General features: G+C 42.5%; 2 protein-coding genes across 5 annotated transcripts in view; one reads left to right on the top strand and one right to left on the bottom strand.

Moving 5' to 3' along the window:
- Positions 1–27,406, top strand: part of LOC130367598 (mpv17-like protein 2) — an 81,693-nt gene that overhangs the window by 19,000 nt on the left and 35,287 nt on the right. The window contains exon 7 of one of the 3 annotated variants that reach the window (XR_008892110.1): positions 8,072–8,534. The exons of the other annotated variants lie outside the window; for them this stretch is intronic. The gene's annotated coding sequence lies outside the window, so the exon portion shown is untranslated. Of the gene's footprint in view, positions 1–8,071; positions 8,535–27,406 lie in introns of those variants that run through there. 3 annotated transcript variants of the gene reach the window in all.
- The window catches only part of RAB3A (RAB3A, member RAS oncogene family), a 56,359-nt gene continuing 42,910 nt past the window's right edge, over positions 13,958–27,406 (bottom strand). For both annotated transcript variants that reach the window (XM_056570103.1, XM_056570113.1), the window contains exons 3-5: positions 19,361–19,479; positions 15,956–16,080; positions 13,958–15,690 (exon numbers count right to left, since the gene is read on the bottom strand). In XM_056570103.1, coding sequence (XP_056426078.1) covers positions 15,500–15,690; positions 15,956–16,080; positions 19,361–19,479 — 435 coding nt within the window. In that variant the 3' untranslated portion in view covers positions 13,958–15,499. The remainder of the gene's footprint in view (positions 15,691–15,955; positions 16,081–19,360; positions 19,480–27,406) is intronic.

Below are 27,406 nucleotides of genomic sequence, written 5' to 3'. Positions count from 1 at the left end.
TTCTAAAAATCGTAACGCTTTAAATTTTGCACCTAAAATTCCATATGATGGCTTATTTTTTGCGCCACTAATTCTACTTTGCAGTGACAGCAAAAATCTACGGCAAAACGGCAAAAAAATTCATTGTGCGACAAAATTTAAGAAAAATGCATTTTTCGGTAACAATGACACCTTATCTTTATTCTGTAGGTTCATACGGTTAAAATGATACCCTACCTATATAGGTTGGATTTTGTCGTACTTCTGAAAAAAATTACTACATGCAGGAAAATTTATACGTTAAAAATTGTCATCTCCTGACCCCTATAATTTTATTTTTCCACGTACGGGCCGGTATGAGGACTCATTTTTTGCGCTGTGATCTGAAGTTATTATCGGTACCATTTTTGTATAGATCAAACTTTTTGATCGCTTTTTATAAGTTTTTTCATGATATAAAAAGTGACTAAAAATATTCTATTTTGGACTTTAGAATTTTTTTGCGCGTACGCCATTGACCGTGCGGTTTAATTAACATTGTATTTTTAGAATTCGGACATTTCCACACGCGGCGATACCACATTTGTTTATTTTTATTTACACAGTTGTGTTTTTTAAAATGGGATATTGCTCCCATTGGGGGCTATAACACTGCATACACTGATCTTTTACACTGATCCCTGCAAAGCCATAGCTTTGCATTGATCAGTGTTATAGGCAGTCGATTGCTCAAGCCTGGATCTCAGGCTTGGAGCAATCAATCGCCGATTGGACACGACAGAGGCTGGTAAGTGGACCTCCGCTTGCATCCTAGCTGATCGGGACATCGCGATTTTATCGTGATGGTCCCGATCAGCCCAACTGAGCTGCCGGGAAGCTTTCACTTTCATTTTAGACGCGGCGATCAACTTTGACGATCGGTCGGTGCCGCAACGATCGGTGCCGCACGGTATTAGCCCAGGGTCCCGGCTATCATTAGCCACCAGGACGGACCCGGTATGACGCAGGGTAATGGTGTGACCTCACGTTATATACCAGGCGCAGGGCGTACAGGTACGCCCTGCGTCCTTAAGAGGTTAACAAAGTCATGGGATGTATCAAGAGAAACAGAGGCTCGAGACAAGAACATAAGTATGCCTCTGTATAAATAGTCAGACCACAGATGGAGTATTGTGTCCAATTCTGGGCACCGGTACTGAAGAGGGTGCATAGGAAGGTGGCCAGGTTAATAAATGGTATGGGAGGATTACAGTACAAGGACAGGTCCTCAACCTTGGGGTTATTTAATTTGAAGAAAAGACATCTTAGGGGCATTTTGAACACAATGTACAAATATATATGGACAGTACAGAGATCTTTCTAGTGATCTTTTTATAACTAAGCTGATAACCATCCTCTGCATCCAGAGGAAAGAAGGTTTCACCATCATCACAGACAGGTATTCTTTACTGTAAGAGCAGTGAGATTATAGAACTCTCCATCACGTGATGTTGACTCAATAAACAAGAGAGATTTATTCTGATGCCATATTGGAGTCAGGAAGGAATTTTTCCTCTGTCATGGGAAAATCGGCATCAGCCTCATGGGGGATTTTTGCCTTACTCTAAATTAACACAATAGGGTTTTACCAAAACAGAGGTAGTCTCGGCACCATCCATACAATGCTGTGTGAATAGGACACCAGTCCAATGCGTTTGGACGGTCCCTAGAAGCCACACCTGAATCCTCTTCGGTGCTAACACGCAATAGTACAGTGCTGATAATAATGCATAAGAATGATGCGGAGCACTCACCAGGTAAGTAGATCAGGGGCTTCTTTATTGAATGGCAGTACAGACGGGTTCAAATGCAGGGGAGCACATGGATCAGACACGGGAGAAAACAAGCTGGCGACAGACCGTTTACATGCCGGAGTGCTTCATCAAGCCTGTGCTTGATGACATGGAGGAAGAGGTGTGTTTTATAACAGGTGAGGGTTACTATGGACACAGCTAACAACAAACCAAAACACCTTGAGTGACGTGTAACATCTGTAAGGATTCCTCCTTGTGGTTAGTTCTGGGATCGTCTTGGACACTGCCACGGGACACGTTTCCTCTCAATAAATCGGCAGACAATGGCTATTCTTGCAATCCGGCACCTTGCCAGCTTTATTTAGACAGGTTGCAGGAAAAAACAATGCAGGAACAAAATAAAATCCTAGACTGTCTGGTCACTAGTAACTACACATATCAGCATGCCCTGACTACTAACTAGTGAGCTACCCTGAGCCAGTTAAACATGTGCCTCCTGCAACCTGCTACTCACAGTTCACATCTCTTCTTGGACCACTCACAGCTTCTGCTGTGTGTTTCCTCAACAGGGCTTGTGTCTTCCCCTTACAGCTAGCCTACTGTTTCCTAGGGAGAGCCAAGATTACATTAAATCTCTTCATTATAAACACCTCCCCTCTCTGCTGCCTCATTCATTAGGCCATAGGTGGAGGTTTCTCCAGGGTGAGCCAAGCAAATTCACCCTCCCCTCCTTTGCTCAGATCACTGCCAATCCAACTGCCTTTCCTTTTTCCTGGACAACTTTTGTCCAACATGTTCTGAGGTCCTTGACCTCCTTCTTCCGCACTCTCACCAGCCACCATGTAGAAGTCTCTCGGTCACCTTTGACCAATTCCCTGCCAGGGGTTCTACTCCGGTCACACCTCTCCAACACCAGGTTTTTCACCCTGGTGTGTGCAGGGCTTTTGAGACTAAGTACGTGGAAGACAGATGCTCCCAACCTTTGTCTTCTTCTGTCCTCGGCTTGCCGGACTTCTGCAGTTGTGTTAGTTCTAGCCTCTGCTTCAGAGAATCTTTTGGCCTCAGTGACTTCACTAACCACCATCCTTATCTCTGCACCTTCAGAGGAACTCCCACACTGTTTCACCTTTGTCTCAACTTCATAGGATTTCCCATACGGTTCACCTTCAGTCTTAGGGCCCGTTCACACGTCGGAATTCAAGAGGAATTTACTCGAGTAATTCCTCTTGAATTATCCGCTCCAAAAGAATTGCCATCTCCTCTGCTATTGACTTCAATGTAATTTCCACTGTCCTGTTCACACAGCGTAAATTCTGCTAGCGGAATTCCGACGCTGAATTCCGTTCCGCTTGAAGAAAGAGCATGTTCATTCTTCAAGCGGAATCCGCTAGCAGAATTCAATTCAAGTCAATGGGAAAAAAATTTACGCCCGAGATCGTTTCCGCGCGGAATTCACCTGGAAAAATGTAGAAGATACAGCCCATGGAAAAAGGATGACACCCATTCTCCCATTCTCCTTTTTTTACTAGTCAGCCATTTTAGGACAAGATAGAAGCAGCGCAAAGTGCTGTCTTTCCAAAATCTGTTAAAATGAGCGAAACTAATGATATTAATTAAGAAACTAATTTCTGACTAGCACAATCATAAAATGGCCGATTTGGCCCTCCCACAAACCCTCCCCTTCCTTCTTCCCCCATTCCGCTCGCATTTCACGCGAAATGAAATTTCGATTTTTCGGACGTAATTTTTTCTGCTCGAATTCCTCTTTAATTCCGACGTGTGAACGCACCCTTAGCTTCAGAGAACTTCTCACACAGTTTTACCTCAGTCTCAGCTTCAGAGGACTTCTCACATGGCTCTTGTTCATGGCGTTCATACTCTGCTACTTTTAGAGAAAGCATTTTCATGGCGTTCAGACTCTGCTACTTTTAGAGAAAGCATCCCTGTATCCAGTAGCTTTTTCCCCACAAGCCTTTCTTTAGCCAATTCCGCAATAGCTTTGTCTCTGCTCTCTTTTACTACCTTCATGTCCTCTTCCATCTTTAAATATTTCTGCTGCTCACTCTTGAGCTTAGCCGAGTTCATTCTCTCACTGTCCAGCAACTCTGTCAAGTCCCTGACAGTACCTTCCAGAGATAGCAATTGTTCTCTCAACTGCCCATTGTCCGCTAGCAGAGCCTCTTGTTCGTAGAGTTGCGTTCCCAGCGAATCCAAGGCAGCTGCTTGGGACCTACTGTGAGTTTGGTTCTGCGTTTCCAGGCTCTGCACTTTGAGCCATCATCACTTTCTTTCCAGCTCTTCCATGACTACCAGCCTAGCCCTGCGGAAACTTCATAGAGCCTGATATGCAAGATGCAGAACACTCACTTCTTCCGCCTGGAAGGAGATCTGCTTGGCCAGACTCTCCACTCCACTCTTCTTGCTGATCACCAGACCCTGGGAGTGGGACAGTTCATCCTGCAGAGCCACAACCTCACTCTTGTGGTGCTCCGTGACTTTTTCCAGCCGAAGCTTCGCTTCCTGCTCTTAAAGTCAGCAAGCGTTTCGTCCCTCTCCTCTGTCAAAAGCTGTACCTCTTCTTCTTTTTTCCATCAGTTTTGCAGAAACCATCTGCAGGGTTTCTTCCAGATTCTGGATCCGCTCCAGTTTCTTCCCAAGGCCAGCTCCTCGTTTACGAGACTTTTTACTCAAAGCGGTCTCGCTGTCGCTGTTGAACCTTGAGACATTTTCTTGTCCTCTGTCAGTCACTTGACCTGACTCGTCTCCATTAATAGGTGAAGTCTCCCCCTTTTCCGGGGTCCTGGCTACTTGGGTCTCCAGGTGGTTCCAGAACAGTTCCTCTGAACTGTCTCGCTGCTCCTTAGCAGACCTTTCTTTCGCCTTGACACAGTCTCTCTGCAGCCTGGCAGAAACGACTAGGGCTCCTGGGTCTGCAACAATATCTGGTCCAGCGGTTCGACCTTCCTGGTTTATGACCCCTCTCTGGTCCAGATGCCACATCTCCTTTACTTAGGACTCTGTCTGTGGCAGTGAGAACAGCACCCAGCTCCATCTGTACTCTCTTCCGTGGTTTTGGTTTTTCCACAGACATCTCTGTAGCTTCTTTTTCCAGTCACCTCTTTAACTTGACTCGCGGACTGTTCTTCAGCTCCCCTAGTGGTCTGGAACACTCCCATCTGACCTATAGCTAGGGTCTGCTGACACTCCCCATCCTCAGCCTCTGCTGAGTTACTTTCAACTGCTGTGTGGTAAAAGTCAAGTGTTGTGAGCCTATCAGGTGTTCCTGCTCTAGTCACCTGACAATCTTCCCACAACTGTTGAAAAAAACGGAAAATCCTTCCCTAGTACTACATCATACTCCAAGGAGGGCTCTATTGCAACATTGTGACCTATAGTACCACAGAGAGTAGAAATACAGACATTAACCAATTTATGACCCCCAAATACCGGCCTGCATAGACACTATCACGGGGTCTGGCTTTCTGCAGCTGGTCTTTACCAGACTTATTATACATCTAGGTTCTATCAAAGCCATCATCTTTTTACCTTCTATTGCCAGCTCGCACAGGTTTTCTTTTATCCTGTCAGAGGTGGCAACAGTACTCTTTACATCCAAAGACATCAGCATAAGTTTTTCAACAAAAACATTATCAGCCTGCATGGGTTCACAATTTACAGCACCATTCACACAGTCCTGTAGAGACTCCCCAGTCTTCACTAACTCCGGAACCTTTGTGTGCAGATTCTCTGGCGCACTCTCTGCTTCCCACAACTGCCAGAAATGCAGAAAGTCTTTTCTAAGTACAATTTAAACAGTACGTTCGGCACATACCTCAATCATATGGCTCACTGCCCCAAAACATGTTTCAAAGTAAATTTGAATAGTCTAACCGGGCTCTGGTCGGGACTTCACAAAGGGAATTATATCTGGCATAATTCAAGAAACAGTCTGAGAACAATCCAAGTCCACCAGCAGTGGGATTCCACCCACCAATAACTCATGGGTCCTCTCTTCCATCTTGGTGACCACCGGTTGTGGCCTACATCGGTTGATCCCAGCAACGGCCTTCCGATGTTGACCCATTTCCGGCCCTAGCACATTCCAACACAGGCTCAGTCCTGTACTTGTACACCTCAGCTGGGCTAATCAGACTTGCAACATGCAGGGGGTTGCTCCTAGCAACGGCTCAACTGCAACTTGTCTGTTGGTTGCCCTTGGCAACGTGATGCCCGTATCCTCCAACAAATCTAAGGATTCCTCCTTGGGAATAGCTCTGGGATCGTCCTGGACACGTTTCCTCTCAATAAATTGGCAGACAATGGTTATTCATGCAAGCCTGGCACCTTGCCAGCTTTATTTAGACAGGCTGCAGGAAAAAACAAACATAACGCAGGAACGAAATAAAATCCTAGACAGTCTGGTCATGAACTACACATATCAGCATGCCCTGACTAGTAAATGGTGAGCTACCCTCAGCCAGTTAAACATGTGCCTCCATAGACCTGAATGGAGGGGGCTTGGCGTGACGTCACGTCCCCAGTCCCGGAAACTCTGAGGTTTCCGAAACTGGAGATTCAGCACCCGCATAGAATGCGGGTGCTGCAGGGAGATCGCGGGGGGGTCTCAGCAGCAGGTCCCCCGCGATCAGACATCTTATCCCCTATCCTTTAGATAGAGAATAAAATGTTTTTCCCAGAATACCCCTTTAACGCCTCTGGATTACCATTGTGGATTTCTTGCATGTGGGCATTAAGGTGTGGCGTTCCTATCCCTATTCTGAGGGATCGCAGATGCTCTCTCACCCGTATTGGTTAAAAGGGGCCATATTGTTTTCCCTATGTAGAAATATCCACACGTACAAAGCAGGCAGTAGACAACAAAAGGAGTTCTACATGTGAAGAACTGTTTGATATTTATATCATAACCTCCCAGTTTTACTGATTTGTGTTTGCCATTAACTTTGCAAAAAGAACATGACCCACAGGTAAAGTTTCCTGTTGGGCGGCTATCAGTTAACCAATTGCATGAGTGGGTTTTATTTCTCTTACGTCTGTTAATATAATAGCGTATAGTGGTATTCTTCCTATATGTGATTATAGGATTGTCCCTTGTAACCTCAACCAAATCATTATCCTGCTGGACCATGTACCAGTTCTTGGAAATAGATTTTTTTAATAACCTCATTCATGGGAGTGTTTTTAAAGGCAAACATGAACCTGTTAGCATTCTTTTTACATATTAGATCAGTCCTTGGCATTTCATCCACCTTCGCTCGAGCTCTTTTTATTACGCGAGGTGGGTGCCCTCGTCGGAGAAACCTTTTTTCCAAATCATTAGCCTGCCTTCTGTACATCTATGGATCGTTATTAATCTGTTTTAGGCTGCTTTCACACTATGAATTTCTCCGTTTAAGAACTTCCGTCAGAAGTTCCGTCACTACAGCTGCGAAACCCGGCCGTTACAAACTGCCCGTTTGCACCCGTATATGCCTGTAATTCATGACGGGCGTTATACAGTGACGGGACATCGTCGTGGAAAAATTACTGCATGCTCTAAGTTTTTCATATACTGTTGGGTTACTAAGCTGTTTTAATATCTCACTTTCATAGTCTTCTTTGTGCCAGACAACTATGGACCCCCCTTATCAGACTGTCATCTCTTTCCGCGAGCCAATTTAAGGCTTCTTTTTCTCTAGCTGAAAAATTCCTATTTCCTACTATCGAGCTGCCTGGAGGTACGGGGGGGATAGAACCTAGAGGGATTACCTCCTCTGAAGAGGTTTCCATCATCACCAGGCACAAAATCACATGAAGGCTCACAATCTGCTAGTATGGACAGAATCTTAAAGGGGTACTCCGGCGCTTAGACATCTTACCCCCATCCAAAGGATAGGGGATAAAATGCCTGATCGCGGGGGTCCCGCCGCTGGGGACCCCTGTGATCTTGCACGCCGCACCCCGTTTAAAACCAGTCCCCGGAGCGTGTTCGCTCCGGGTTTGTTTACTGTCAATCACGGGGTCGGAGCGTTGTGACGTCATGGCGTGTGGGAAGGTGTGTGTTTTATAACAGGTGAGGGTTACTATGGATAAATCTAACAACAAACCAAAACACCTTGAGTGACGTGTAACATCATCTATAGAATAATTGCTTCAAGTATACCCAATGATATAAACAATGCCATGGGCACCCCTATATCATGTGCTTTTGCTAACATTTTTAGCAATTTTAGAACGTAATTATGTTTGTTCAATCTCTAACCCTTATGTCCGAAACATTAAAACTTTTCTCTGCTTTGTAGATGACATGTTCGTGGGGAGGGATGTGACAGAGACAGATTTCAGCAACTTTGTTAAATATCTCAATGACATCAACGCGATAAATATGACATTTACATTTGTTTATGGTGATCAATCGCTGGAATTTCTGGATGTCAAAATTTACATCACAGACAACAATATAATTGCATCTGGTTATAGGAAACTATCCTTAAAAAATTCTCTGCTGCATTAGGACTCGTCCCATCCCACCCACACGAAGAATACCATCCCTACCAGCCAATTCATCCAGTTAAAACAGATTAATAACGATCCAGAGATATACAGAAGGCAGGCTAATGATTTGGAAAATAGGTTTCTCCGACGAGGGCACCCACCTCGCGTAATAGAAACAGCTCGAGCGAAGGTGGATGAAATGCCAAGGACTGACCTAATATATAAAAAGAAAGAACAAAAAAGAATGCTAACAGGTTCACATTTGCCTTTAAAAACACTCCTATGAATGAGGTTATTAAAAAAGCTATTTCCAAGAACTGGTACATGGTCCAGCAGGATAATGATTTGGTTGAGGTTACAAGGGACAATCCTATAATCACATATAGGAAGAATACCACTATACGCTATTATATTAACAGACGAAAGAGAAATAAAACCCACTCATGCAATTGGTTAACTGATAGCCGCCCAACAGGAAACTTTACCTGTGGGTCATGTTCTTTTTGCAAAGTTAATGGCAAACACAAATCAGCAAAACTACTGTCTGCCTGCTTTGTACATGTGGCTATTTCTACATAGGGAAAACAATACGTCCCCTTTTTACCAATATGCATCTGTGATCCCTCAGAACAAGTATAGGAGCCCCACATCTTATTGCCCACATGCAAGAAATGCACAATAGTAATCCAGAGGCACTGAAGTTCTTCACTATAGAATAGAAACCCCAGAGCGTGGCAATACTAAACATCAAGAATTTTTAAGAAAGGAGGCGCTATGGATCCTCCGAACAAATGTTGAATTGAGTGCTCTTATCTAAATAACATCTTCTGTATTTACATAGCTGATACTTATAGATGGACGCTGTATCAGCTATGCATCCACTAAGCGCATCCAGACGAAGGAAATCCGCTGTTGTTGATGATCTAGCTTTGTGGACTAACAAGCCCCCATAGTGACGTCACTATTCATCTCCTACCATCGTGACTTACAGAGCGGAGGCATTCTGGTTGAGACGCTACCGACCGGAGCGCTCTCCCACTGCCCGCCTATACCCGGAGGATCACATGATTACGAAGGACAGACCCACCGGAGCAGCTCATAACATCGAGGGAGCAGAAGGTACCCCGCAATTACTAGAACAAGTTTGCGCAGACTCAGCCTGTCCACTTTATATGTAATAGGCTACATACTATTGTCATTTGCAGCGCTGGAGCACCCCAGAAACGGCCCACTGTGGCATATCTCATAGCGTGTATTCATACTATGATTCAGCACAGCTTATTTCTAATTGTCAGGTATTACCAGGGATTTCATGTTACTACACATTTTGAACATATGAGCATGTCAATACCTCCTTATACCTAATATTGCACATTTTATCTCTTCTTTTAGCCTTCCAGTTTTTTATTCACCACACCATCAGCCCGTTTAAGTATTCATTCATAAGCCTAAACACATTCCCAGGTATGCTCTTTGTAATAATTGATTTAGATGCATTTAAATTTCTTTCCATTTAACGATTACCATCTTGCTAACTCAGCGCGTACTCTCATTATATATTTTTAGTTACCACTTAGATTTGTAAATTACTTCTATAAAAAAAAATCTTAATCCTTCCAGTACTTATTAGCTGCTGAATACTACAGAAGAAATTCTTTTCTTTTTGGATTACAGAGCTCTCTGCTGACATCACAAGCACAGTGCTCTCTGCTGACATCTCTGTCTATTTTAAGAACTGTAAGAGTAGGAGAAAATCCCCATAGCAAACATATGCTGCTCTGGACAGTTCCTAAAATGGACAGAGATGTCAGCAGCGAGCTCTGTGCTCATGATGTCAGCAGAGAGCACTGTGTTCCAAAAAGAAAATAATTTCCTCTGTAGTATTCAGCAGCTAAGTACTGGAAGGATTAAGATTTTTTAATAGACGTAATATACAAATCTGTTTAACTTTCTGGCACCAGTTGATTAAAAAAAAAAAAAAAGTGTTCCACCGGAGTACCCCTTTAACCCCTTAAGGACACAGGGCGTATCCATATGCCCCCATTTCCAAGTCCTTAAGGACACAGGGCGTATGGATACGCCCTGCGCATTTCCGGCCCCAGCCGCTAGCTGGAGCGGAGCCGGATGCTTGCTGAAATCGTTCAGCAGGCATCCCGGCATATCACCCAGGGGGGGGTCATTATGTCCCCCCATGTCGGCGATTGCCGCAGATCACTGGACAATCAGGGAGCCTGCTGCGGGTGTCACTCCCGCAACCCGCTCCGCCCCTCTTCCGGAGGACGTGAGCGGGTGCGGGAAGAAGACCCCTGGTGCTGGGGACCCCGATACCCGGCGTCCCTGTTGGGATCGGGGCCCCAGGAGTGACTGCGGCGGCGGGACTGACCTGATGCGGCGGCAGCGTGGAGCAGCAGCAGGAGGTGAGCGACAGCCTCCTGCTGTTGCTTAGCAACAGCTCCCAGCATGCAAAAGGGCATGCTGGGAGCTGTAGTTATGCAACAGCAGGAGGCAGACCACCACAACTCCCAGCATTCCCTTATGGGCATGCTGGGACTTGTAGTTTTGCAACAGCTGGAGGCACATTTTTCTATGGAAAAGTGTACCTTCAGCTGTTGTATAACTACAACTCCCAGCTTGCACAATCAGCTAAAGTGCATGCTGGGAGTTGTAGTGGTGCATCTGGTGGTTGCATAACTACAACTCCCAGCATGCCCGTTGGCTGTCGGTGACTTCTGAGAGTTGTAGTTTTGCAACAGCTGAAGGCACACAGAGCAAACCAGTGTGTCTCTAGCTGTTGCATAACTACAATCCCCAGCATCCCCAGCCAAAGTAGTATGCCTCCGGCTGTTGCATAACTACAAGACCCAGCATGCCCTTCCGCTGTCCGTACATGCTGGGGGTTGTAGCTTTTGCAACAGCTGAAGGCACACTGGTTGCAAAACACTGAGTTTGTTACCAAACTCTGTGTTTCACAACCAGTGTGCCTCCAGCTGTTGCAAAACTACAACTTCCAGCATGCACTGATAGACTGTTCATGCTGGGAGTTGTAGTTTTGCAACAGCTGGATGTCCCCCCCCCCCCCCCCCCCCCCAATGTGAACGTACAGGGTACACTCACATGGGCGGAGGATTACAGTAAGTATCCGGCTGCAAGTTTGAGCTGCGGCAAATTTTCTGCCGCAGCTCAAACTGCCAGCGAGAAACTACTGTGAACCCCCGCCCGGGTGACTGTACCCTAAAAACACTACACTAACACACAATAAAATAAAAAGTTAAAAACACTACATATACACAGCCCCCCTCCCCAATAAAAATGAAAAACGTCTGGTACGTCACTGTTTCCAAAACGGAGCCTCCAGCGGTTGCAAAACTACAACTCCCAGCATGCACTGATAGACCGTACATGCTGGGAGTTGTAGTTTTGCAACAGCTGGATGTCCCCCCCCCCCATAATGTGAACGTATAGGGTACACTCACATGGGCGGAGGTTTACAGTAAGTATCCGGCTGCAAGTTTGAGCTGCGGCAAATTTTCTGCCGCAGCTCAAGCTGCCAGCGAGAAACTACTGTAATCCACCGCCCGTGTGACTGTACCCTAAAAAACGCTACACTAACAAAAAATAAAATAGAAAATAAAAAACACTACATATACACATACCCCTACACAGCCCCCTCCCCAATAAAATTTTTTTTTTTTTTTACATATACAAAAGTCATGAAACACCTGTGGGGTATTAAGGTTCACTTTACCCCTTGTTACGTTCCCCGAGGGGTCTAGTTTCCAAAATGGTATGCCATGTGTTTTTTTTTTTGCTGTCCTGGCACCATAGGGGCTTCCTAAATGCGGCATGCCCCCCAGAGCAAAATTTGCTTTCAAAAAGCCAAATGTGACTCCATCTCTTCTGAGACCTGTAGTGCGCCAGCAGAGCACTTTTCACCCCCATATGGGGTGTTTTCTGAATCGGGAGAAATTGGGATTCAAATTTTGGGGGATATTTTCTGCTATTACCCTTTTTAAAAATGTAAAATTTTTGGGAAACCAAGCATTTTAGGTAAAAAAAAATTTTTTGTTTTTACATATGCAAAAGTCGTGAATCACCTGTGGGGTATTAAGGTTCACTTTACCCCTTGTTACATTCCCTGAGGGGTCTAGTTTCCAAAATGGTATGCCATGTGTTTTTTTTTTTTTTTGCTGTCCTGGCACCATAGGGGCTTCCTAAAGGTGACATGCCCCCCAAAAAACATTTGTCGCTCCTTCCCTTCTGAGCTCTCTACTGCGCCCACTGAACAATTAACATAGACATATGAGGTATGTCCTTACTCGAGAGAAATTGGGTTTCAAATACAAGTAAAAATTTTCTCCTTTTTACCCCTTGCAAAAATTAAAAAATTGGGTCTACAAGAACATGCAAGTGTAAAAAATGAAGATTGTGAATTTTCTCCTTCACTTTGCTGCTATTCCTGTGAAACACCTAAAGGGTTAATACACTTACTGAATGTCATTTTGAATACTTTGGGGGGTGCAGTTTTTAGAATGGGGTCTTTTATGGGGTATTTCTAATATGAAGACCCTTCAAATCCACTTCAAAACTGAACTGGTCCTTGAAAAATAGTGAGTTTGAAAATTTTGTGAAAAATTTCAAAATTGCTGCTGAACTTTGAAGCCCTCTGGTGTCTTCCAAAAGTAAAAACATGTCAATTTTATGATGCAAACATAAAGTGGACATATTGTATATGTGAATAAAAAAAAAATATTTGGAATATCCAGTTTCCTTACAAGCAGAGAGCTTCAAAGTTAGAAAAATGCAACATTTTCAATTTTTTCATTAAATTTGGGGATTTTTCACCAAGAAAGGATGCAAGTTACCACAAAAATTTACCACTATGTTAAAGTAGAATATGTCACGAAAAAACTATCTCGGAATCAGAATGATAACTAAAAGCATTCCAGAGTTATTAATGTTTAAAGTGACAGTGGTCAGATGTGCAAAAAACGCTCTGGTCCTTAAGGTGTAAAATGGCCTGGTCCTTAAGGGGTTAAGAAACACTAGAATGTGTACTGTCTCTACTTGTCAGGTAAAAGCAGGGATAGGTATGGCTGGCTACAGATGCTCAGAAAAGGATGTGAACACCTATTTTCCACTTTTCCTCAGCACAAGTCATGATGAATCAATAGCTTATGATTTCCAGGCCACTTAAATCAATAGGGCCTGTGCTTGTCCATGCATGGATATGTCGGCATCATGTTTTGACAATGTATCAGAAGGCACAATGTAAACCTAGTCTTGGTGAGAATACTTCAGTCTATGGGTGCTGCTGTGTCAATGGACGGACCATGGGGAGATTTATTGAAACCTGTGTAGAGAGAGTGGTGCAGTTTCCCATAGCAAGCTTCTTTCACTTTTAAAGAGGCCTCTGAAAGAATAAAAGTAATCTGATTGGTTTCTATGGGCAGCAGCACCACTCATCCTCTACACAGGCTTTGATAAATAACGCTATCTTGTCATAGCGTTTTTAATAATTTCTCATCATCAGTTATTATTGTAATGTAATGTTCACATCTGAAAGCTCTGAAGAAATGAGTAATGGGGGGGGGGGGAAAACTACGACCACCCGGCGAGGAATAGTCAAGTGTTGTACCCCAAGGTAATGTAACACTCGTGACCTGACAATTCGCGAAGAGAAAGAGGAAGAAATATCAAGGTGAACAGCAGACTGAAGACTTTATTCTTAACTTGGAAAAATCAAGTAAACCATTTCTGTTAAAGGTGCAACTAACAACGCTTCCTTTATGCCTTGCCAGTCCCATACATGTTACATATGCATGCACAATGCTCTATTTTACCATTCTAGAGCCACTTCAGGAAAATCTGCAAGTGGTTGGTCTTCAGATTTACTTCATCTAGCGGACTACTACTAGTTAGAAGGTAAAAATGAATACCTGTTAAAAGATGAATCTGACTAAATGGGAAGGTTGGGGGGGGGGGGGGGGGGGGGGGATTATGGCAATTAAATACAGTCTACTAGCTCCGGAGAACAAAATGCATCTTTAAAAATAAATAAATAAAAATAAGTGTTTTTGGCATCCACTGCTTATTTGGTTAGCGATTTGTCTGCAGTGATACTGGCGGTTGTCATCTAAAATACCGCAGTGGGCACTTCTTCTACCACAGGCTGTTGTTGTACGCTGAATAATTCAGAACTGAATTATGGAAATGTTGCACCTTTAAAGAGGTTTTTTTGAAAGTATTTATTTTTTTTAAGAGCTGACTCTCTTTAGAAATACATTTATTAAAACAAATTATCCTCTTTTCACTTACTCTATTGTAACTACAGAAACAAAATTGCAGAGGAGATTCACAGCACTCAAATGCAGTTTTAAAAAGCCCGTAATATTTAACATACAATTTGCTATATATATATATTTGTGACTATATACTTTAGGAGATCAAAAATTAAATAGGACTGGAATATTTATTGAAAGGATATTCTATCACCGCCTAAAGTCAGTACATTAAAAGGACTATTACTGGCCACATTACTCCTCTATATAAAGCAGCTGCCTTCTTGTGGCGGGAACCTGGAACGGCACTCCATCAAAATAGGAAGATAGATTCTCACATACATATTGCAAATTCAGACACAGGAAAACAAAAGTATAATAAAATATATACTGTATATATATATATAAATAATCTTAACACAAAAGAGTGGCAAGAGGTACAATATGGAAGTGTTTCAATGCACACACACAAAAAGCAATTCAGGGTGAACTGATAGAACATTCATGTTTCATGCGGACACATTTATAGGATCTCTTATTTTGGATGGATATTGCCATTGAAATGCTAAAAAAAATCCATTCCGTACAGAGTCAAAGATGTCTCTATATATAGATCTTAGTGTTTAGCCATTTTCATAGTAGAAAAACGCTGTACAAAAATGGCATTTTTCTAGTCATTTCCTTCTCAATACTATTGTTAATTCACTCTCTCTATACATATATATATTTATATATAATTTATTTTTAAACTATTTTTTTATTCAACCACTCAGTTTTAACTCTCTCTTTGCTACATAGATTCTAACTAAAAAGGTTGTAACAGACAAAGTCATCTTCTGATGATATGCAGGTTTTAAAGGTCTGTGAGGGAGAGGTAACCATTTTACAGCCGATAGGGACAGGGGTGCGGAATGCTGTATGTGTGTTTATATATCTGGACAAGGAAAGGCATGTTCTTTAGCAGGCACAGTCCTGGTGTGGTGGAGCCTGCTGGTCAGTGAGCTGAGGTCCCTGTTTGGCTCCAGTAACAGCTGGATCAGCTGTATCCAAGCTCTCGGACATCTTTTCACAGATTATGTCCACCAAACGTTCAAATGTCTGCTTCACATTAATGTTGTCTTTAGCACTGGCTTCAAAGAATTCAAAGCCTGCAAGGCAACAATACAGAGTTAGTATATTTGACTGTCCTTCTCACCTGTTTTGCACACAGACCTTTGTGGATGAGCGTTATCTGCCGATTGGAAACCTCAAAATCCAAGTTCTTCTATTGGCTGAAAATAATTCACATATTGGCATACATAATCATTTTAGCAGAAGACATTCAAAAAAGAACTAAACCTACTCCTACCCCTTCACTGACATTAGGTATCACCGGTGGTACTCATGAAATGGTAGATTGGAGATGTGCCTTACCAAGGTGCTCTGCTAGCTGTCTTCCCCGGTCTGATGACACAACCCTTTCATCCTCCATGTCACATTTGTTACCAACCAATAGAACTTGAGCATTGTCCCAGGAATAGGTTTTGATCTGGGTTGACCTAGGAAATGCAATCAACAGGTTACATTATAAGATAATGGTTCATCAAAGCAAAAACATAAAAAGTGTTATTAGGTAATATGTGTCTGATGCCAACAGACGACTACTCCATTTTCATTGGAGTAGTGTGCGATATTTTCATATTTATTTAATTTTGTCACAATTGTTGTATACCAAATCCTGCCACAAAGGCCCTGTGACAGGATGCCTATTTTTAATTTGGCAAAACAGCCATTGGAAAAAAAGTTTATAGCGTGAAGTGTTATATCCTTATTTATATCTTTGTTTTAAAATTGGTACAACTACAATGCCTTTCTACAGCCATTTTTTCTATCCATTTTTTCTATCCTTGCTTTAAACTTATGGTAAAAAATAGATTTAGATAGGTTAAACACCTATGGAAATACTGATAAAGATCGATCTATCAGTTTCTTATTGAAGGGTACCTTTCATCAAAAAAAACTTTTGATATATTATAGATTAATGTATGGAGAATAACTTTACAATAGCATGTTATTAAAAAATATGCTTCTTTCTATTTAATTTTCCACTTTGGAAAAATGACCACAAGGGGTCTCCCTACCAGTTCCTTTTATAGATTTCAGGCTCATGCTGAAGTCCTAAATCTCAGACTGCAGCCGGGACACAGACAAACTCCCTGGCAGGGAGCAGTGCTGAGTTTGTCTGTGTCCCAGCTGCAGTATCAGATTTAGGACTCCAGCAGGGAGACCCCTAGTGGTCATTTTTTTTCAAAGTGGAAAATTAAATAGAAAGAAGTATATTTTTTAATAACATGCAATTGTAAAGTTATTCTGCATACATTAATCTATAATATATCAAAAGTTTTTTTGATGAAAGGTACCCTTTAACCTTTCTTTCCTCACCTATAAAGAACGTCTAAGCTGATTAATGACCACATCAAAGTTGACCTTTTCCTTGTCATTGGTACAAAGCCAGTCAGAGAATTGCTATACTGTTTAATATACACCTTTGAAGAAAATGTTTTTTGTACAAAACAAGAATAAAAAATGGCTAAGATATAGCCTTTTAGACAAAGGCAATTATTGTCTTCATATTAAGTTAATTATCTTGAATGTTCAAGTTCAGCTAAGCCAGAGATGAAAAAGGCGGAATCGGATACCAAAATCAGCATTGAATAGCTGCAATTTTATTTTAAAACTAGACAGGTAAATAAATACCTTGAGTCAATGCCACCTACCATTAAAAAAAAAAAAAAAAAAAATTTGGACAATAAAGGAATTGAGTGACTTTGACAAGTGCCATATTGCTATGGCTGGACAACTGGGGAAGAAGATCTTCAAAGCAGGGGGGGTTCCTGGAATACAGTGGTTTAGTATGTACTAAAATGGTCCAACAAAGGATAACTTATAAACAGGCAACAGGATAATACACCCTACACATTTAGAAATATTTTAGTTTCATGTTGCTTGTTATGTGCTCTTTTTCAAGAGTGTCTGGGTTTCAACGGAAGGCTGCAGTTCTATTAATTGCCGTCATCTACTCTAGGTGTTCTTCTACCCCTATATTTGCCTGGTTACTGACAAGAAAGTCTCTTCCCTCTTGTGCCCTTCATATTTTCTTCCCTCACCACATAGACATCTATAAATTCTAGTGCCGGTGACACTGAGCATGCCTGACCAACACGCCATGTCATAACCCTAGGAAATTAGCTCTAAAGATCACATTTTGGGTCAGTGGTGATGGTTATGTGGGAAATTACTGGATAAAATTAATTACTATATACTGAGAATTTTTACTTTGTACCACATACTTTCAGTTGAAATCAAGTTTAAAATACCAGAATACCTGTTTAGAGGTACTTTGGATAGCAAAAAAGATCCATATTTTGTCCCCTCATGGCCAGACAAACTGTATTGTTAGAGACACTTATTACCTGTTATGGGCCATTATCTTTGTTGGAATATGCTGTGACAGACAGGAAGCGAAGAAAAACTGGCCAACCTCTGTCCACTCGTCCCCTCTCCCTCCCCAACAGAGATCATGAGACACTTTGTACTGCATTTCAGCTTCCTCGCCTTGTAAACCATGCCCTTATAGTCAATACAAGGCACCCCCCGATTTATCAAAGCTTAAGCCACAACCCCTTCTGACATCATACAGACAAAAGCCACACCACCTTTCTAATGGTCTTGGCAGTGACGACTGCTGGGAACTGTTGTTTTAATAGCGTGTGCAGCAGGAAAAGGAGCAGTGGGCAGAGGAGGACGGTGCATGGGAAAGCAGTGAATGGTGCCAGAAATCAGTCAGGGGGACTATGTAAGCACATGCCACCCCAGGTAATCTCTATGGTTGACTCATGTCCATGGGGAATGATGGCTGGCCCATCTGGTCAGATTACATAAAAAGAGTTACTGTAGCACAAACACCAAAAAAAAGAAAGAAAAAGTAACGCTGGCTCTGATAGAACACACTCCGTATTGCAGCTTCCTGTGTATGGAGCTGCTTAGTTGCAGACTGGTCAAAGTGCCCATGCTGAGCCCTGTCCGCCGCTAAAAGTACCTACAATGAACATAAGAGCTTGATCGTAAACAATAGAAGAGGCCTGGTCATATGAACAATGTTTTCACTAACATGTCGGCAGCCGTGTGTCTGTCCCTTGCCTATAAAAGGATGCACTATGGAAAGAAAGAAAGCTGGTCAATGATGCCATGGGCAATGTTCTGCTGGAAAACCATGGGTCCTGGCATTCATAGGAATATTGCTTTGAAACATATCACCTAACAAAACATTGTACAGATCAAGCACACCACTCCATGGCAAAAGTATTCCCTAATGGTAGTGTCCTATTTTAGTAGGATAATGCATCCGGCTACACTCCAAAAGCTGATTAATTGGCCACTATCATTTGTAAAAAACCTTTTGTTCTAGAAATGTTTTAATCACTCCATAGAGTCCCTAAATCCATAGTTTGCTGGACTTAAAAGATCTGCTTCACACCCCTACCCCTTAATTCCCTGGTTGAACTTGATGGACATATGTCTTTTTTCGACCGTACTAACTATGTAACTATGTATGTAACTAATGGCAGATACCACATGACACTATTATAACAAAAATTCATTCCAAGTGTAAACTTGTACAACAGATACAACCATACTGGAGAGAAGTTATTTGGAAACTGCAATTTGCGTCCTCATTATACCCTACTGTATGTTAAATATGTATGTAACATTAAAAAAAGCAACATAAAAAGGAAAAAAAAAAACAGACCGGAGTGATTGTCACATTTGTGTACTCACCAGTCCTGTACAGCATTGAACGACTCTTCATTGGTTATGTCATACATCAGGATGAAGCCCATAGCACCCCGGTAATATGCAGTGGTAATTGTCCTGTACCTTTCCTGTCCAGCGGTGTCCTGCAAAACAGAGTTAATAGAATTATGTAAAAGTATGTATGTTCATAATACAGTCAAACGGTATTCCAAAAAAGATGGGATATTAAGCTACACTACATTTGTTCGTCTGTGGAGCAACCACTGACAATTCTGAATAACAAAAATGCCTGAGCACATTGTCATTTCCCTTCTTCCACATAACAATCCCAAGACAAAAGAAAATAGGAGTCATAATTAAATAAAATAACAAAAACAGATAAAAACAAGCACACCCGAAATCTATACAATGCAAAAAAAAAAAAAAATGATAAAAAAAATGATAGATCATTAAATTAAATGACTACAGTTTTAATGAGGTCTTTACCTTAGAATGGAATGGCATCAGTTATAGCATAGAGCAATGAGGAGTACTCTCGTGGAAACCAATTTTGTTTTAAATCATCTGGTACCAAAAAATCTTAATCCTTTCAGTACTTATCAGCTGCTGTATGTTACAGAAGAAGTTCTTTGCTGTCCATGTCAGGAACTGTCCCGAGCAGTTCCTGACATGGGCAGAGGTGTCAGCAGAGAGCACTGGGGTCAGTATGTATGTTCAGACTGAAAAGACCTGTACAACTTCCTCTGTAGTATACAGAAGCTGATAAGTCCTGGAAGGATGAAGATTTTTTAAATAGAAGTAATTTACAAATATGTTTAACTTTATGGTACCAGTTGATTTAAAAAAAAAAAAAAAATGATCTTCCACCAGAGTACCCATTAACCTCTTAAGGACCCATGATGTACGCTTACGTCATGAGTCCGCTACCGATCTATAACTATATCCCGATCATAGCGAGTCGGGCCCGGCCTCTAACAACGGCCGGAACCCGTGGCTAATAGCGCGCGGCACTGATCGCGGTGCCGCACGCTATTAACCCTTTAGACGCGGCGTTCAAAGTTAAACGCCGCGTCTAAAGTGAAAGTAAAAGCATGCCGGTTAGCTCAGTGGGCTGTTCGGGATAGCCACGGCTAAATCGCGGCATCCCGAACAGCTTACAGGACAGCGGGAGGGCCCCTTTCTGCCTCCTCGCTGTCCGATCGCCGAATGACTGCTCAGTGCCTGAGATCCAGGCATGAGCAGTCAAGCGGCAGAATCATCGATCACTGGTTTCCTATGAGAAACCAGTGATCAATGATGAAGATCAGTGTGTGCAGTGTTATAGGTCCCTATGGGAGCTATAACACTGAAAAAAAAAAAAAGATAATTTAACCCCTCCCCTATTAAAAGTTTGAATCACCCCCCTTTTCCCATAAAAAAAAACAATGTAAATAAACACGTGGTATCGCCGCGTGCGGAAATGTCCGAATTATAAAAATATATTGTTAATTAAATCGCACGGTCAATTGCGTACACGCAAAAAAATTCCAAAGTCCAAAATAGTGCATTTTTGGTCACTTTTTATATCATGAAAAAATGAATAAAAAGATCAATAAGTCCTATCAATGCAAAAATGGTACCGTTAAAAACTTCAGATCACGTCGCAAAAAATTAGCTCTTATACCGCCCCATACACGGAAAAATAAAAAGTTATAGGGGTCAGAAGATGACAATTTTAAACGTATTAATTTTCCTGCATGTAGTTATGATTTTTTTCCAGAAGTACGACAAAATCAAACCTATATAAGTAGGGTATCATTTTAATTGTATGGACCTACAGAATAAAGATAAAGTGTCATTTTTACCGAAAAATTTACTACATAGAAACAGAAGCCCCCAAAATTACAAAACAGCGTTTGTTTTTTTCAGTTTTGTGTCACCATGATTTTTTTCCGTTTTACCGTAGATTTTTGGGTAAAATGACTGACCTCATTACAAAGTAGAATTGGTGGTGCAAAAAATAAGCAATCATATGGATTTTTAGGTGCAAAATTTAAAGAGTTATGATTTTTTAAAGGCAAGGAGGAAAAAACAAAAATGCAAAAACGGAAAAACCCCGGGTCCGTAAGGGGTTAAAGGGCAGATTCCCATTAATGAACAAATCTTAAATATAGGCAGTATAGATATACCAGCTGCATATTACTTCCCTTAAATGCTTTAGTACTGAAAGGAGTACCAAAAGGTATCCCCTGAATAGGGCATGTTCGACCACCGCATGAAGTGGCTGTCGACAGGCCCCCTTTAGGTCATATACCAAATAAAACATAGCAGATTTATTTAGAGGGTAGGCTCTGTCCCATTTACGTCTGAGCCTTCTGTTGGTATTGCTTAAATTATGCTTTTGATGGAAGGCTCCATTGTATGTCATATATTGACATCAGCTACAGAAAACATAATTTAGTATATGATTCTGTATAACCCCATACAGAAATACATTAGCCAAATGAAGGTCAGAAGGGCACTTCATCTCCTGTCAGGCCAAATTTGGTGTAAGCTTTTGAAGAGTATGTTGGGTACTTAGCAAAAGGTAGGGAAGACTTCAAGATAGAACCCAAGCAGTTTTTCCTCGTAGTCCACAGGTCAAAAATGAATACAGTGAAGGAACATCATGAAGGTCCTTCGCCCACATGCCAAACAGAACAAATCCACCCTCAACCATAACAAACCACTTGTAGTATTGGTTTCCTTATACAGGATCAATCTATTGGACCTCTTCATCCTCCAAGGCCACCAAAAATTATATGGTGTGAACAAAGCCTTATTTAACTATTGCCAAGGAGCAGAAGCCTATAGCAACCCCATTCCAATAGAAAACTAGTTAAAAGCACAACCATTGTAATGACCACACTACTATAAGGAGTAGTCTTATATTTTAGTGCTATCCTGGCATAGGAACATGCAGTAAAACTTTAAAACAGAGCTGTCAATCACACTACTGAAGCCCCACCCACATCCAGGTTTTTCTAGTGTCCCATCAAAACAAAGGTCCTTATACTATCATAACATTTTCCATATGTTATAGCTCTGGACTAGGGCTGCACGATATATCGCAAAAACAATCGAATCACGATTTTTCATTTTGGCAATATAGCGATATGCCCCCCCCCGGGAAAACTTGCGATTATCAAATTTAAATACTAAAAGTCAGTGTTTCCCAAACACGGTGCCTCCAGTTATTTGAAAACTCCCAGCATGCCAGGACCAGCAAAGGCTGTCCAGGCATACTGGTAGTAGTAGTTTCACAACAGCTGGAGGCACCTAGGTAGAAAAACACTGAGCTAAGTAAAAGGGCGCAGGGAGAAAAAAAAAAAAAAAAAACTTCTGCTCACCTACTCCCGGTCCCTGCAGATGCCGTTCATCTCGGTGCTGTCCGGTGTCTCCTCTCTACCATACAAGCAGTAGGACCTTTCCCTTTTCAGCCAATCACTGGCTGCAGCTGTGTCATGTGTCAAGCCAGTGATTGGCTGATGGGGAAAGGTTTTTCGGCTGCAAACACACTGGGTTTCCTGGATCCAGTGGGAGATTTGAAAACCGCCCGAGAAACCCAGTGTATTGCTGCAGTACAAAAAGCTACCTACAGGGGGAAAGAATGTGATAGGAGGGGAGAATGTGACAGGGGGATATGACAAGGGGGGAGGGGATGTGACGGGAGGGAGAATCAGGTGACTAGGGGAGGGAATGTGATGGGGGATCGGGGGAGAATGTGAAGGGGGGATGTGACTGGGGGAGGAAATGTGAAGGATGGGAGGGGAGAATATGGCAAGGGTGGGGAATGTGACATAGGGGGAAAATGTGATGGGAGAAGATGTGACCATGAGGGGAGAATGTGACAGGGGGGGGGGGGGAATAGAAATTAAATGGGGAGATGTGAAATGGGCGGTGGGCATAAAATGGGTGGATAGTTGTGAAGATTGGAGGAGATTGGACATGAAATGGCAGGATTTTACCATTTATTTATTATATCGCATATCAAAATCGCAATATTTAGGCCCATAATCACTAGAGATGAGCGAACTTACAGTAAATTCGATTCGTCACGAACTTCTCGGCTCGGCAGTTGATGACTTTTCCTGCATAAATTAGTTCAGCCTTCAGGTTCTCCGGTGGGCTGGAGACTCTTTCCTAGGACTGTATCCACCTTTTCCAGCCCACCGGAGCACCTGAAGGCTGAACTAATTTATGCAGGAAAAGTCATCAACTGCCGAGCCGAGAAGTTCGTGACGAATCGAATTTACTGTAAGTTCGCTCATCTCTAATAATCACAATCGCACATTTTCCCCATATGGTGCAGTCCTACTCTGTACCGTCTCTTAATGTTACTGCACTTGCATTCCCAATTCTGCAGGGAGTTAAATAGTTACTTTATCCTGTAGAAAGGCTGGTAATAAACAGTACCTGCTTTGTCTGCTGTGAGATAGTGACTAATGCACCATAATTGGACTGTAATGGAAAGTGTCACAACAGCTCCAACTCCTGATTGACTGCGCTCCCTCAGCAGCTGAGCACTCACAGCTTATGTATGTCTCCTACCGTACCCTCCGCATGTATACCTTTCCACAAAGGATTTTTTTACTGCCACTGCAGTCTTTGAGCCAAAGTCAGAAGTGGATCCATCCTTCCTCTTTGTATTTCCCAACTCTTTGGAATACACTTCTGGCTTTGGCCCAAAAATGACATGGTAGGGTAGTTTTCCAAAAAACAAAAAAAGTGATGAATTGCATAAAGATTTTGTGACTTTTTCCTTATTAAAGTTATTTCTACAAAACACTGTTTCTCGTTTGAAGTTGATGCAGATTTATTTCACGTGCCAAATTTTCAGTGAAAACACCAAGTTCGTGTGCACCTCCAGTCCAGACTACACTTTGAAACCTGCTTAGGTCTAAGCTATTTAGCAATTTAGGAAAAACATGCACCTATTTCATAAAATGAGGGAAATACACAAATGACGTAAGCCATGCAAACAGAGAAATGACTTGTGGGTAGGGTCACCTATGCCGTATTTTGCTGCTGCGTATTGTTAATAGGTAGCAAAATCAGCTGCAGAGAATATGCAGCATAATACGACACGCGTGACCCTACCCTAAAGGAGTATTCCTTTCTGCCCTCTTCACCTCCCTTGCCACATGTCTTCCTCCAAGCAACATGTCTCCCTGCTATATATATTTATAATGAGAGACTCTTATGATATGCTGGTAACATTTCAGATCCAACACTTAGCTCAACTAGATTTATTTATTTGTATTTTTTTAAACATCAGTTCTCTCTTTATACAGTGAAAATCAGAACTCTGCACATCACCGTAAACAGTAAAAAGAGAAGATAGAGCTTAAAGGGGTACTCCGCTGCCCTGCTTCAGAAGCTCCGCTCCCCAACGTCCGCAAGTTTCTTGTTCCAAACGCTGTGTGCGGGCTTCCGTGTTCAGGGCCGCCCCTCGTGACATCACACCCGCCCCCTCGTGACATCATGCCCGCCCCCTCAACGAAAGTCTAAGGGAAGGGGGCGCGACCGCCATGACATCACGAGGGGCGGCCCTGAACACAGAAGCCCGCACGCAGCGTTGGAAACAAGAAACTTCTGGACGCTGGGGAGCGGACATCTTGTTTCTTTGGTTTAGTGGAAGCTTATGGAGTGGTCAGCTTCTGATTTCTGGATGATTCTATTGTGGTATGGGGTGTGATGCAGGGCAGATGGAATTACCCTAGGGGCAAATGGCATTAACCCCTTGTATTCGTGGTTTATCCTCAATACCCCCCGAACGTATACCGCTGGATCCTTGGCTAGACACGGGGGCAATAATGACTCCGACGCCAAGTTACAGACAATGGTAGCTTTACTGAGTGACATAGAGAACAGTCTATACAGTGAAGACGGGCCCACAGAGGTGACCAGTGACTTCAGATACCTTAAGGGCTTGCAGGAACCTGCAGTGGTTTTGGACAATTGATTGCAGACCACTCTGACTAGACAGCAGATGACTGTGACTGACAATGCTGTGACAGTAGCTTACTTGTAGCTGGTGGCTGCAGGACTTGAGGCCTCCTATGACTCCAGACTCGACTGCACTGGACCTCAGCTTAGCAGAAAGAGCAGAGCTCAAAGAGACAGAAGAGACTCCTCCCAGGGCTTTTATGGGGGGACTTTATGGGGTCCCTTTGGTCACCCTTAAGTCACCTGGTCACTGATACCTCCTGTGTAACAATTACATGCTAAGTCACATGACAGGGCAGCAAGTGTACGGGGTAACAGCTCCCGTACTGGGCCACCACACTATTTTTAATGTGAAAACTGCCAGGAATATATATTTTTGGGTGGGCGCTGTTGCCGAGTGGCTGCCGTATTTTCTTAAACAAATGCAGTTTGCAGGTCATAGATCCTGCAAACTGTTCTAATTTTCGAAGACAGCCACCCAGCAACAACTGATGGGCAGATAAGCAACTCGTAGTGGCCCTCGTGAATTAAACACCTTCAGATTCTAAAGGTCGCCAGTAGTATATTTTAAAATGTTTAAGTGAAGTCAACCCGGCTGCTTCAAAGGGGCACTCCTCTGGGAAAAAAAATGTTTAAATCAACTTGTGCCAAAAAGTTAAACATATTTGTAAATTATTTATATTTAAAAATCTTAACCCTTCCAGTACTTATCAGCTGCTGTTTCTTCCAGAAGAAGTTATTTTCTTTTTGAATTTCCTTTCTGTCTGACCACAGTGCTCTCTGCTGAAACCTCTGTCCATTTTAGGAACTGTCCGGAGCAAGATAGGTTTGCTTTGGGGATTTGCTCCTACTCTGCACAGTTCCTAAAATGGACAGATTTGTCAGCAGAGAGCACTCTGGTCAGACAGAAAGGAAATTCAAAAAGAAAATAACTTCCTCTGGAACAAACAGCAGCTGATAAGTACTGGAAGGGTTAAGATTTTTAATAGAAGTAATTTACAAACCTGTTTAACTTTCTGGCACCAGTTGATTTAAAGGGGTACTCCGTAGCTGACACCTCTGTCCATTTTAGGAACTGTCCAGAGCAGCATGTGTTTGCTAAGGGGATTTTCTCCTGCTCTGGACAGTTTCTAAAATGGACAGAGGTGTCAGCGGAGAGCACTGTGGTCGTGACAGAAAAGAAATCCAAAAAGAAAAGAATTTCCTCTGTAGTATACAGCTGCTAATAAGCACTAAAACAAGACAGACATCGCTCCGTAGTGTGATAACGTTAGAACAAAGGCAGGTGTGTATGTATATATATGGTGGCGCTTACCACATGAAGTTACACTCCGCCAAGTGTAACTATGGAATAAAATGTGTAGTGTAGATGCCTGCAGCCGCTCCATGTCTATATTGAACCATGAAATATAGCTTCCTCCAAAATTGCGACGAGTGTAATAGGCACTGGACACAACCACTGGAGACGAACTCAGTTTAATCACCTATGATGCAACGCGTTTCACAGCAAGACTGCTTCATCAGGCATACCCAGGTGAGTACAACCATGCAATAAATAGTGGCCATGATTAATCCTTAAAGCAAACTTAAAAGAACCATGTGGCACATGGTCTCTTTAAGTTTGCTTGAAGGGTTAATCATGGCCCCTATTTAGTGCATGATTGTACTCACCTGGTTATGCTTGATGAAGCAGTCTTACTGTGAAATGCGTTGCATCATAGGTGATTAAACCGAGTTTGTTTCCAGTGGTTGTGTCCAGTGCCTATTACTCTCGTCGCAATTTTGGAGGAAGCTAATAAGTACTGGAAGGATTTTTTTATAGCAGTCATTTACAAATCTGTTTAACATTCTGGCACCAGTTGATTTTAAAGGGAACCAATCATCAGATTTGACCCTATATAACGCTTGGCAAAGCGTTATATAGGGTAAAATCTTTATTTTCACCATTCCCGGGGGATGCTCCTGCCCCCAGGGATGGTGAAGATATGAAGTTATAAACTAGTAACCGCCGCCGCCGTAAGTAGTCACCTGGGCGGGGAGCTCTTCTCACCTACTCCCGTTCTTCGGCCGGAAGCGACGCCCCCTCTGCTTGATTTATGGGCA

This window comes from Hyla sarda, chromosome 1, assembly GCF_029499605.1.
Source record: "Hyla sarda isolate aHylSar1 chromosome 1, aHylSar1.hap1, whole genome shotgun sequence".
NCBI lineage: Eukaryota > Metazoa > Chordata > Amphibia > Anura > Hylidae > Hyla > Hyla sarda.
The sequence above is the reverse complement of the archived record's forward strand: the minus strand, read 5'-3'. Positions and strand labels throughout refer to the sequence as shown.